General features: G+C 41.1%; 1 protein-coding gene across 1 annotated transcript; it reads right to left on the bottom strand.

The window, feature by feature from the left end:
* Positions 1-5,205: 5,205 nt before the first annotated feature.
* On the bottom strand, positions 5,206-11,759 carry LOC139380421 (annexin A2-like). The gene is made up of 13 exons (XM_071123084.1): positions 11,659-11,759; positions 9,080-9,146; positions 8,794-8,896; positions 8,521-8,615; positions 8,257-8,370; positions 7,673-7,763; positions 7,490-7,569; positions 6,998-7,057; positions 6,804-6,894; positions 6,595-6,690; positions 6,397-6,455; positions 6,047-6,157; positions 5,206-5,944 (listed from the first exon to the last, which is right to left on the bottom strand). The coding sequence occupies exons 2-13, from the start codon at positions 9,125-9,127 to the stop codon at positions 5,882-5,884; spliced, it is 1,011 nt and encodes a 336-aa protein (XP_070979185.1). The 5' UTR covers positions 9,128-9,146; positions 11,659-11,759; the 3' UTR covers positions 5,206-5,881.
* Positions 11,760-12,840: the final 1,081 nt, after the last annotated feature.

The raw sequence follows: 12,840 nt of genomic DNA, 5'->3' as shown, positions 1-12,840 counted from the left end.
GGTCTGAATAAAAATGATCTATTGTTTTTTACCAAGTTCGCACGCTCCAAATCCATCTTCGGCACCTGCAATAAAATCACTCATTGCTGCTATGCACAGGTCGGCTGATGCAGCAGCGCTACTTTATCCCAAAAAATAATTTATTTTATTTTTATTTTAACCTTTTTGGGAAGTACATACCGTGCGTAACGGCAATAATCACGATAGTTGTTCTGCAAAACGTCATATTTTGATACCGAACATATTTTGACATACCGTTTTCAGAGCTGGTTAATGTGACTTTAAATTGAAGGATCCTAGGCATCAGAGGAGATCTTGTCAAATTCATCATCTCATCAAGCTCAGGTATTGGTTCAGTTTTCAGGGGGGGGGGGGCATATGAATCACGAGTGGCGTTGCATTTGATTTTGAATGTAAGTTATGATTTAAATCAATTAAATAATCAAATGATAATTGGATACTGGATGAGTTATTTTGATCTGCCTTTGTAACTCCTAACCACCAGGCAGTGCAATGTCAGAAAGACTACAGTTGATCTCTTGCCTGTTTCTTATGTCTCTTGACATTTAATTAAGGGTCAGGAAACGCTAGCAACTCCATTAGAAGAGAAAGTAATGTGTGCCACCCACACGTCTCCCAATACAATGTTCCAGGAAAGATTATCTCAACAAAGAGCAAGCCAATCGTTTGAAACGTGTCCCTAATCCTCAGTAAAGGAGCAGTGGACACCCCACAACTCCACAACGGATTACACCAGTCTGGGAGTGTCAATAACATTTGAACCCTAGTAGTTTGAAGGTGTAACGATATTAACCGTCCCCACTACACTCTCCCTAGTCACTGGGAACACAATGATGACAGGAGTGATAACAGCAGTGACATGGCGACACTATTAACACTAATCCCCCATTGGGTGCGGGGGGGGGCTTGTAGCCAGCTGGCTATGCAAAGTGACACCCTGTCTAAATCAATTTCAACCCCTCTTGGATGCCGAGAGACTTTGCACCAAAATGCCACTGCAGGGGGTGGGGCTTGCCAGTTGGTAGGGGAGGAGGGGGAGCAGTATATATTTTATGGCTGACCCTGGATGGCCATTTTGCTTTGTGTTGTGTGGTTACAGAACGCCACACGCCAGGGTTTGTCATGGCCCCTGCAGTACATGTAGATCTCTCCACCTGACTGTGGATGTCTCCTGCCTCACTAATGTCTTGTTGTGTCTCTGTCCCTCAAGACTAACTAAAGACTGAAGGGATATTCTGTCCTGGCAACGGAGACCACAAGTCCTGACATTATGCCATTAGATTGTCTGAGATGCCACACGTTCCAGGGCATAGATGATGTGTTATCTTTATCCTCACTGAGGATTCTGGTTCCTCTCAAGGTCTCTTACTGCTTTTCTTCTTCAGGGCCTATCTACCACATGGTATGAACCAGCAGGGGGGTTTAACAGCATTGTCTTTATGGGTGCATTTGCAAATTCACTCTGGAGTGCCAAAGAGCACTCAGAGTGCGCTCTGGGCATTCAAAAATTCAGAGCTTTGTCAGATTGTCCGTTTGTAAATTCAGAGCTTTTCACTCTCGGAGTGTCTCTGGCCGAAGAGTCGGGGTTGATCTGAGCGTTCTGACCTCACAACGGCATTCAAACACCCAAGCTAACTAGCTAAAGTTAGCTAGCTTGCTAGCTACTTCCAGACATAAATGAGAGAACACCTCACTCTGACCATTTTACTTGCTCTAGCAGAGCTGGTTTGGCTGTTTTCATGTTATCCAGAGCGTTGGTGACTGTAACTGTGCTGCTGGCAAAAAAAATCTTAAGCTTTTTTGCCAATGTTTACTGACACCGACCATATTCAATGGGTGTTGAGCGTTCGTAAATTCATCAGTTATTTTGCACTTGGATGGCTCAAACAAGAGTGCTCTGAAATCGGAGTAGATAGCCAGAGTGAATTTACGAACACACCCTATGACGAACACGCCCTAGACATGGCCTTTAGAGCAAGCAATCATGTTAGGTAGCACATATTTCGGGCTTCGGTTCATTACTTAGTGAACAAGACTCTTTTGGAATGTTATGTATTGGTCGCTTCTGATGAGCAATTGATTCCAAACATCCACAAGTATGAGTAGCCGAATGAATGTGTTGAGGGGTTACAGTGTCAATGCATTGTGGGTATTAATATCCCCAGGCTCTCAGCTTTCGTACCTGGACTGCTGTGTAACACTATTGTCTGTCCTTGTCGGTTGCTTGCCTTCTCAAAGTAATGATTTGCTTTTAAATACTCTTATTAAATTCAGTGTTGACAGACTCATTTTGAATTTGAGCTCTATTGTAAGGCCTCAAGATTAACCTTCAGTTGACCTCCCCTAACCAAGCTATGGTTAGCATCTTAGTAATTGTTGGCCTACTTGTGTTAGCAAAGTTAATCGACTGTGTATGAGTTAGAATCACCTAATTACTTACTAACTAGAATTATACTGAGAATACTAGGCTAAGCTGGGCTAGGTGTCCCCACCTGCTTGCTCTTATCCTCAGCTGCCTTTTTGTCAATCTCGGACTGGTCAGCCGCTTCCAGAGCAGTCTCCTTATCCATCTTCAGCATCAGCATCTTCTTCTTGATGGCCTCCTTATTGCCTGTGTTTGGTTAGGCTCACGAGGCGAATAAATAAACGTGGATGTCTTTCTGGAGAAAAGCTCAAGGAGGATGAGTTGGAGCCCAGAAGGAGATGGGGAGAGAGATGGGCGGACAGAGAAAGGGGTGAAAAGAGAGAGGCCAAACTCAGACTATCATAGGGTGGGTGGTTTTATATTTGGTGGAAAGGTTGGAGACTCTCACCTCCGATGCCGCTCCTCTAACCTATTTTAAGGCTCCTCCACTGACCAAGGCCTTATAAACCTATTATTCAACTCCGTGTGTCTGTCAGAATCTATCTCAAACACTCACACACACTTTCTCTCTGACACACACATGCACACCCACTCTAACTATGTCTCTTACACAAACACACACACTGCTATTGCTACTATGGACATGAAACATCCCCTCTTAAGAGTCCACCCCCAAAACTACTACTAATAAATGTTTCCCAGTTTAGAAACCACAGTCATTGTAAGTTGTAAATCAGTCGGAGAAATGGAGATAAAAGACGTGGAGGAAGGTGAGACCAAAAAAATGGACAAGAATCAAATGTCGGAAGTTGAAGAACAGTCCCTGATATAGAATGTACATGGTCTCAAAAGTGAGCTCATTCAATATGGAGAAGGGAGACAATTTACTGTTGGTTGACAAAGCTGTAATCCTGACAGCCAGTCATTCACTATCAGGGTGTCACTTTTCAATAGCTGGACATGGAACACATACAGTGCCTTGCGAAAGTATTCGGCCCCCTTGAACTTTGCGACCTTTTGCCACATTTCAGGCTTCAAACATAAAGATGTAAAACTGTATTTTTTTGTGAAGAATTAACAACAAGTGGTGCACAATAATGAAGTGGAACGACATTTATTGGATATTTCAAACTTTTTTAACAAATCAAAAACTGAAAAATTGGGCGTGCAAAATTATTCAGCCCCTTTACTTTCAGTGCAGCAAACTCTCTCCAGAAGTTCAGTGAGGATCTCTGAATGATCCAATGTTGACCTAAATGACTAATGATGATAAATACAATCCACCTGTGTGTAATCAAGTCTCCGTATAAATGCACCTGCACTGTGATAGTCTCAGAGGTCCGTCAAAAGCGCAGAGAGCATCATGAAGAACAAGGAACACACCAGGCAGGTCCGAGATACTGTTGTGAAGAAGTTTAAAGCCGGATTTGGATACAAAAAGATTTCCCAAGCTTTAAACATCCCAAGGAGCACTGTGCAAGCGGTAATATTGAAATGGAAGGAGTATCAGACCACTGCAAATCTACCAAGACCTGGCCGTCCCTCTAAACTTTCAGCTCATACAAGGAGAAGACTGATCAGAGATGCAGCCAAGAAGCCCATGATCACTCTGGATGAACTGCAGAGATCTACAGCTGAGGTGGGAGACTCTGTCCATAGGACAACAATCAGTCGTATATTGCACAAATCTGGCCTTTATGGAAGAGTGGCAAGAAGAAAGCCATTTCTTAAAGATATCCATAAAAAGTGTTGTTTAAAGTTTGCCACAAGCCACCTGGGAGACACACCAAACATGTGGAAGAAGGTGCTCTGGTCAGATGAAACCAAAATTGAACTTTTTGGCAACAATGCAAAACGTTATGTTTGGCGTAAAAGCAACACAGCTGAACACACCATCCCCACTGTCAAACATGGTGGTGGCAGCATCATGGTTTGGGCCTGCTTTTCTTCAGCAGGGACAGGGAAGATGGTTAAAATTGATGGGAAGATGGATGGAGCCAAATACAGGACCATTCTGGAAGAAAACCTGATGGAGTCTGCAAAAGACCTGAGACTGGGATGGAGATTTGTCTTCCAACAAGACAATGATCCAAAACATAAAGCTAAATCTACAATGGAATGGTTCAAAAATAAACATATCCAGGTGTTAGATTGGCCAAGTCAAAGTCCAGACCTGAATCCAATCGAGAATCTGTTGAAAGAACTGAAAACTGCTGTTCACAAATGCTCTCCATCCAACCTCACTGAGCTCGAGCTGTTTTGCAAGGAGGAATGGGAAAAAATGTCAGTCTCTCAATGTGCAAAACTGATAGAGACATACCCCAAGCGACTTACAGCTGTAATCGCAGCAAAAGGTGGCGCTACAAAGTATTAACTTAAGGGGGCTGAATAATTTTGCACGCCCAATTTTTCAGTTTTTGATTTGTTAAAAAAGTTTGAAATATCCAATAAATGTTGTTCCACTTCATGATTGTGTCCCACTTGTTGTTGATTCTTCACAAAAAATACAGTTTTATATCTTTATGTTTGAAGCCTGAAATGTGGCAAAAGGTCGCAAAGTTCAAGGGGGCCGAATACTTTCGCAAGGCACTGTATGCAAGAAATTAGCCAGTGGTTAAGCAACTTTTTAATGACATGACCCCAACTAAGCTTTTGGAATTTGCCTGGGACCCATCAAGTGAAACAAACCCGTGTTTATTTTCATGATCCAGTCAGCAGTCAAACCTTTTATGTTTAAAACTAACTTTTATTATTTATCGTTTTGAACTTTGTACAAGTTCAAAGTTGTATTATTAAGGAACAGTTAGTTACATGTGGTTTTTGATGCGTCTCATCATAGGATCCAAACTCTTTGTCTCGACTCACACAAACATCCAAGGCTGCCAACATCACATTTGATTAACACCGATTGAATCAGGTACCAACTCTTGTGGAGCGTCGGAGTGGCAACAACATCATTTGGGGACAAGGTGCCTTGTCTATATAATGGTAGGGGAAACACTGCCATAGGATGAAAGTGCTTCTATTTTTACTGATTGACAATCCATGGGCCCAGCCAGCCCTTGGTCATGGTGGGAGGGTGGGTAATGGTGGGGAGGGGATGAGGGGAGTCTGAGATGCTAGCTATGAGATGCTTGAGGGATATTAATACTTCCTGGCTAACATTGACCTGGGATTAGGACGAACAGAGGGAGAGAGACACTTAGAATTTGAAGCGCCTGGACCCTGTTCCCCACCAACTCTCACACACACTGGATGATATTCATAGAAGTAGAAACAAAGGTGTGAGATGTTTGAAATTCGGTTGCTATAAGGCAAATTACCCGATCATAATGGTTAGCACTATGGGTGATATAGACATGGTAGAATTATGGCAAAATATGCTGAAATATCAAAGACGTGTAAATTGTTTAATGGAGTGACATAATACCAGTTCTTAGGTTACAACAACGGAAAAAATATATTACTGTGTGTAGGTTAAAAGGTATTCTTCCTTTACAGGTCTTCAGATCGACACAAGGCTAGGAGAGCCTGCTGCATCTCTCCTTTGTATTCTTTCTGTGGGTGTGAGAGAGAGGGGCGTAGTTATGACAGCGTTACAAACAACAAACCTTTCAGAATGACTATTCAATGTATTGGTGCGCGTGCATATGTCTTCACCTGCAATGTAGAGTAGAGTGAAGTGTTGGTCAGTCTGCGATACTCGATTCTCACACATAGGAGGTCCTCTTCACTGTGGCTGATAAGAATCCCCTGCACTAAACTGCCTTTCTGCAGGACACATACACAATAAACATACACATTTGGAATGAATCTAGCTTACAGAAAACTTTTCCTCAAGACCTGACACAAAGGCACAGAAATCGATAGTCTTACGAGATCGAAATGGCCACTACACTTGCCGACTACACCTCACAGCACAACAAGAATAGTCATGTAGCCAGTGTGAGTCTGGAGTAGAGTCACTGTAACAGAATGTGGAGTAGACCATCATATGACATGAAACTCACCTTAATGTTGCTGTGTAGACGCTGGGCCAGAAACAAAGGAATACTTGGGATGGAGCCAACTACAGATGGAAAGAATCAATCCATTCTGTTAATTAATGTTTGTTATACTGTCACACACACACACACAAACACACATATAAGCATTTTAAAAAGTTGATAGCCTTGTTCAATTGCTTTGTGCGAGACAAACTGTCATACCCAGAGTGCGGAAGCCAAGCCTCAGGTCCCCAGAGAAGTGACTCTGTACTGTTTTATCCACAGTCTCCCCTCTCAGATCCTCCAACCTGGATAGCACTGAGAGATAGAGAGAGGGGAAGAGAGAGGGGAAGGGGGGTAATGGAGGCTACAGCCATACCAGGGCTAGGAGGAGAGACAGCGAACGGATGAAAGAGAAATTGGTTTGTTACCTCTGTTGAGATGGTTTGAGTCTCTCGTGGTTAACACCTGAATCCAGGGGGCTGGGTCCTTTTTCTTACCATTCACAGCATCATTCAGAGCCTACACACACAAACACACACACACACACAAAGGATATCAAGAGTACTGCCTAATTGAAGGAACTTTCTAGAGGTAATTTTGGGCTTTGAGGAAGAACACTCACCTTAACATCCTGGTCAATGAGCTGATAATCAACCATCTCCTTTGAATTCAGCTCCTCCTTCTGTTGGTATTAAAGCACAAATGGCACCGTTTCCTTAGTTTAAATTAGGACATTATTTTTCTCTGACTGATCTATACAGCTTACTCTGTGCAAGGGGGTGAAAACTTGACAAGGCACTCTAACTTACTATGCGTATGTAGCATTCACTCTTAGAAAAAGGGTTCCAAAGGGGTTCTTCAGCTGTCCCTAAAGGAGAACCCTTTTGGTTCCAGGTAGAACCCCTTTGGGGTTCCATGTAAAACCCTCTGTGGAAAGGGTTCTACCAGGAACCAAAAAGGGTTCTTCAAACGGTTCTCCTATGGGGACAGCCGAAGAACCCAATTAGGTTCTAGATAGCACCTTTTTTTCTTAGTGAACTCTACGTAGTTTGCAATATTGAGACATCAAGTCTAAGACCAGAATGAGAATCTGCTAAAAGAAGAGTGGCAGTACCTTGAGTATGGCCAGTACCAGCTTAGTGAAGTCTTTACTAGTCTCACTGATAAGATCATTCTCCAAGTAACGTCCAAACTCTGTAAACAAAGCAGTATAAGACTACAGTAGGGCACACTGTGTGTGTGTGTGTGTGTGTGTATTGCAAGAGTGTATGTGTTACCCACAGACAGTAATTCTCACCCTGTTTGTAGGCAATAGTGGCATCTTTAAGTTGCTGTGGTGATTTGGTACACAACACAGCCAATAGACTCTCTTCATCTGTACCAATACCCTGTAACAAACAATTACACATTTAAAGTGATTTGTTCCAGTGATGTAGCCAAGTCACTAAATGTTGAGTCCAAGTGGAATCCCAAATACTTGAGTCACGAGTCCCTTGGTGTTCTAAATGTAGTTGTCAAACCATTTTAAAGTTAAATATCATTACAGTGTGGCACATTTGTAAGGCTAAATAGATAATAAAGCTATCTAATGTTTGCTGTTGTTACATTATGAAAAAGAGAGACATTTTCTGACAACAAAGTCACCACTGATCGAGTCCAAGTCGCGTTGCGAATCATGAAAATCGTGACTTGAGTCTGTCAAGTCCGAGTCCTGTGCTCGAGTACTACAACACTGATTCATTCACACACACACACAAAGACCCACACATTCATTCAAACCACATTACAGTACATACAGTAATTACACACCTAAAAATACAAATAACATGTATTACATGCTTATTACAATGATCATTGAAATAACAGGTGATCTGCTCTCACCTCCATGGACTGTCTGAGGCGATGGGCGTCAAACTGAGAGGGGGTCATCATCAGCCCCAGCATGAGTTGCTCCAGCCCCCCTGACAGAGCTTTCTTCAGGGCAGGACATAAATCCTACAGAGTATGGGTAGATAGAGACTGTTGGGCTGGGTTCCAATGCCATATATCACATCCCTTCCCCCAGTCCCCTTATAGATGTAAAAGTAGTCAATAAGTAGGCTGACAGATCCACAAAGTGGTAGGCTGACAGATCCACGGAGTTACCTTCTGTGTGAGGTTACGGTAGGACTCTGCGATGCTCTGTCTCTGAACATTGTTTCGATTGGTCAGGATTCTCACCAGAGTGTTCACATCACTGTCTAATACACGGTAACACACACACATATTTTGAATACCTCATCCAATATGTATGTACAATATTAACTACTTCAAACATTCACACCATCAGATTGATGAAATTCTCAGGCAACAAATTGTTTTCAATGAGCTATGGTAGTGATATACTTCATTAGCGGACATTCCATCCTTGAATAGTACCTTTGCTCTCCAGGGCAGTTTGAATGTCGCGGGCGTCCTTCTCTGAGTTGAAGTTGGGGAAGGGTCGCACAGTGCCCAGTGTACCCCACCACATCGCATGAGACTGGACAAGACAGGGGAGAGAGGGGTGGTGTCACTGAGTCACTACAGTAAACCTCTATCACTGACATTTACTGTCTAGGTTCCGTCATGTTGCGTTTATCCATTCCATCCTTTTAGTTTAGTCCAGAAGGAGAGGAGATGAGGAGAAAGTCTCTTCAGACTATGGAGATGCAGGTTGACTTACACTGGCTTTGGGAGTGTTTTTTTGCATAGACTTCTGCAGAGCTTCCATGATGGGAGTGACAGAGTAACTGCAATGGAGATAAGGCATAATTCGTTTTGGGGTTATTTGACATTTAATATGTATACAAATATTTCAAATATTCAATGCAATATTATATATTACAAAACGGACTGTTTGAATCCTAGATGCTGATTGGTTGTTAGCAAGGATTTATTCAAGATAATTCCCAAATACCATGATGCCATAATTTCAATTCACGTATCAATACGCATCCACTGTCCCGCAGTTCAGTTGTCCAACTCTGCATTGATACATTTACCATTGATAAATCAGGTATCCAAACAACAGACATTAGATATTTTATGCAAAAGAAACATTGTCTTCATGTATCAATTCACAAACAAGTCAGTGATTACCAAAGGAAAGAAGGGAGGGAATATAACGTTTTTGAACAGGGCCACAATGGTCGGTGAAGTCCATCCAAAATACTTTAACTTCATTGCCCTCTAGTGTCGCAAATGTACGGAAGAGTATTAGGGGTAAGTGAAGGGAAGTGGTGATACTTGTATATATATATATTTTTTTTTTACTATAGTAGTTTTTAAAAGTGGGAATATTTCGAGAATAAAATGGCAATATTTCGAAAATTAAGTGGCAATATTTCGAAAATAAAGTGACAATATTTTGAGAATAAAGTGGCAACTTTTGGAGAATAAAATCGAAATGTAATTTTGAGAATAAAGTCAAGATTGTGAGAATAAAGTCAAGATTGTGAGAATAAAGTCGCAGTTATATTTCAAGATTAAAGTAGATGATTTGGTTAACTGCATGACTCCCTTACTCCCTGCTGCTGTGCGTGCCACCATTGATTTGCCTGCAATTAGATGACCTGGTGAAACTATACTTTAGAATTGGCTTTAGTATAAGGGAAATCCTTTATCTTTTAGCACATAATAACCATATTATTATAAGTAGGCTTTGTCATGGACCTTGCATAGCAACGGGGCAGAGGTTTGGGTAAAGCGCCGTCTGCGACAGTAATTTTACGTTCCATTAATATAATCTAACAGTCAGGTCTAGCCTCTAGCCTCTATAATGTGAACAAGTGGTAGCCTAAATTAGCCGTATAGCTGAGACAAATAGTTTTTAACGGAGATGTCCCTGTTTTGGGATATGCATCCTTCATTCCTCACATCCTTGAAAACATCACCGATAGATGGATAGTGAAAGGAGATATTATGCTAGCCTACCAATCAAGTAATGTCAGATCAGTGATTATTTCTTTATAGCCTATCATAATGTATCTAATAGGCCTATATTTAGACCAATGATTATTTCTAGAAAGGGTGAATCAACCATGAATATATTCAAACAGCGCCCCAGATTAGCTGGTTTGCGCATGCATGAGATGTCCTTGACTTGCCTGCTCCCACAGATATTTGCGTAAAACCCACGCTTCATTGTTTATTCCTCCCGCAGCGGTTGGATAGGCCTATCATTTACTTTCACTTTTGCCCACTGTAATGTAAGATTAGCCTACAGGTTAATTAAGGTACTCAATCTAATGGACCGCTATAGGTTTATAGTGTGCTGAGAATAGCGTTGTTGTAGCGAATTTTGAGAGCAGTTTGACATTGGACACATACACACGCATATTACCCAGGATCCCAAGATAATACGTTTTATTGAGTGTGTTATCCTATCCTACTAGCCTATCGTTAGAAGCATAGTTGCCATAAGGCGGAAATACTACTATCAGTAAAGCATCATGGATAAAGTAGTTAATAGTACCCATTATGCAGATTTTTGCCAGGCGTTCCCCTAGGCTACGCATCAGAACGTTGTAGCGAATTCGGAGGGCAGACTGACAGGGACTCAACCCCAGTTCTTGTTCGTGCGAGATATTAGATCATTAGATTGATAAACGTGAGTGCACAGTGGCGCCTGTTTGAACGAGTGTATTATATCATTAAATTGATGGCCATTTGTTTGTTTTGCCCCTACTTTTAACCGCCCCCACACACACACCTACATGCATACACACCCAACCCGCCGCACTTCTCGAAATATTACCACTTTATTCTAGAAATATTGACACTTTATTCACGAAACTGTGCCACTTTATTCTATAAATATTTAGCTCGTTTTTTAAAGTACTAGCCTGCAAAAAATATATATAATCCAAGTAACGCCACCCCTTGCTCTTTTTTTCTTCACTTTGGCCCTAATACTCTTCCGTACAAATTACATTTCAGTGTTGTGTCATTTCTGCTTGCATTGCATATCACAAAAATCCAACATCTGGTAAGAGCAAGCAAATAGTCCTCCGACCTGACTCTACAGACTCTAAATTAATCTCGTCTCTGGTGATGTTGCCTACAACAAACTGTCTAGCCCACCAATCTAGAAATTACTCCATGTGAAAAAACGCAGGGAAACCAAACGTTTTTTTTGTCGCTTATCACCATATCGTTTATAAAAATAAAACATACAATTATGAACTAAATAAATCAAGGATTATACATTGTTAAAAATCTCCAACAATTTGTCATTATACAGCATAATGAAATGAAACGCACCTGATAGTACCGTTTCGTATCCGCTTGACAGGAGAGGTCTCTGAAATTACTTGATGTTTTAGTCTATTTCCAAGACAACCTGGTGTGGCTGCAGCGGGACAGGTGGGATATGGCTATGGTGGACTTGAAGCACTCACTCATTCATTTTATAACCATGGGCGTGTCTCTATTGACAGGTAGGCTATCTTGGCTGAAGAAATTCCTGGCTATGGACTCCCTTACATAAAACCCACATGATTTCACAGGTGGAAAAATCACATGATTTCACATTACATTTCAAACGTCAAAACGTGTTTTTTGGAACACTTCACATGTGATCACGTTTTCACATGTGTAGTTTCATGTTATCACATGTTGTCATGTGTTATCACATTAACTTCACATAAGATCACATGTGATCACATGAAAGCATGTGTTTTTAGAACACTTCACGTGTTCACATGTGAAATTCCTGTGTTTTTTTCATAAGTGCAATAAGCCTACCTGGCCGTTAGTTCAGTTCACCAATCTGATAGGAAATGGATAAAACCTGGAGTAAAACCAATACATGGTAAGATAGATGGAGCTATAATAAAATGACTTGTGTATCCAGTACTTTCAATTTGGAAAGTTGGATATCAGACACACTGTCACACACACACAGAGAATGTTGCACACCTGTCAGAGGGCGACCCCCTCCCAACACACACGAGCCAATAACAACTTCCAAGCCACTCTAGATTTCTGTAACATTTATAAACAATACACAAAATTAACAATAATTGTAACTCAAATAAAAATGATAAAAAGACAATAAAATTACAACATTAACGTTAAAAGTCATTTTCTTTTTTCAGAACAGATCAAATATTTATACAAATTCTTCCTATAGAATATATGTAGCATATAAAGAAAAAAACACATTTTTAAATATGTATTTCAAACAAGGAAACACCTTTTGAATCCAGTCAAATAATTTCCATTCCTACATAATAGTCGCTTCATGGTCAAGGGGTGAGCTCAAAAACGGTTCTAAAAAGGTTGACTTTTTGTTAAAGGAGGTTTTGGTTGGTGTCAGTGTTGCTGGTGGAGTTGGCTGGTAGCAACAGTTTATCATCCTAAATACCATATGGGTGAAATACATTAGAGACGATCAAAGTCAATTCCACCGGCAAATCTGAACTCACGATTGAGTGCAGTGTA

The sequence above is a fragment of the Oncorhynchus clarkii genome, chromosome 2 (genome assembly GCF_045791955.1).
Source record: "Oncorhynchus clarkii lewisi isolate Uvic-CL-2024 chromosome 2, UVic_Ocla_1.0, whole genome shotgun sequence".
NCBI classification, from domain to species: domain Eukaryota; kingdom Metazoa; phylum Chordata; class Actinopteri; order Salmoniformes; family Salmonidae; genus Oncorhynchus; species Oncorhynchus clarkii.
Note: the sequence above shows the minus strand (reverse complement) of the source record. Positions and strands in the feature narration are given on the sequence as shown.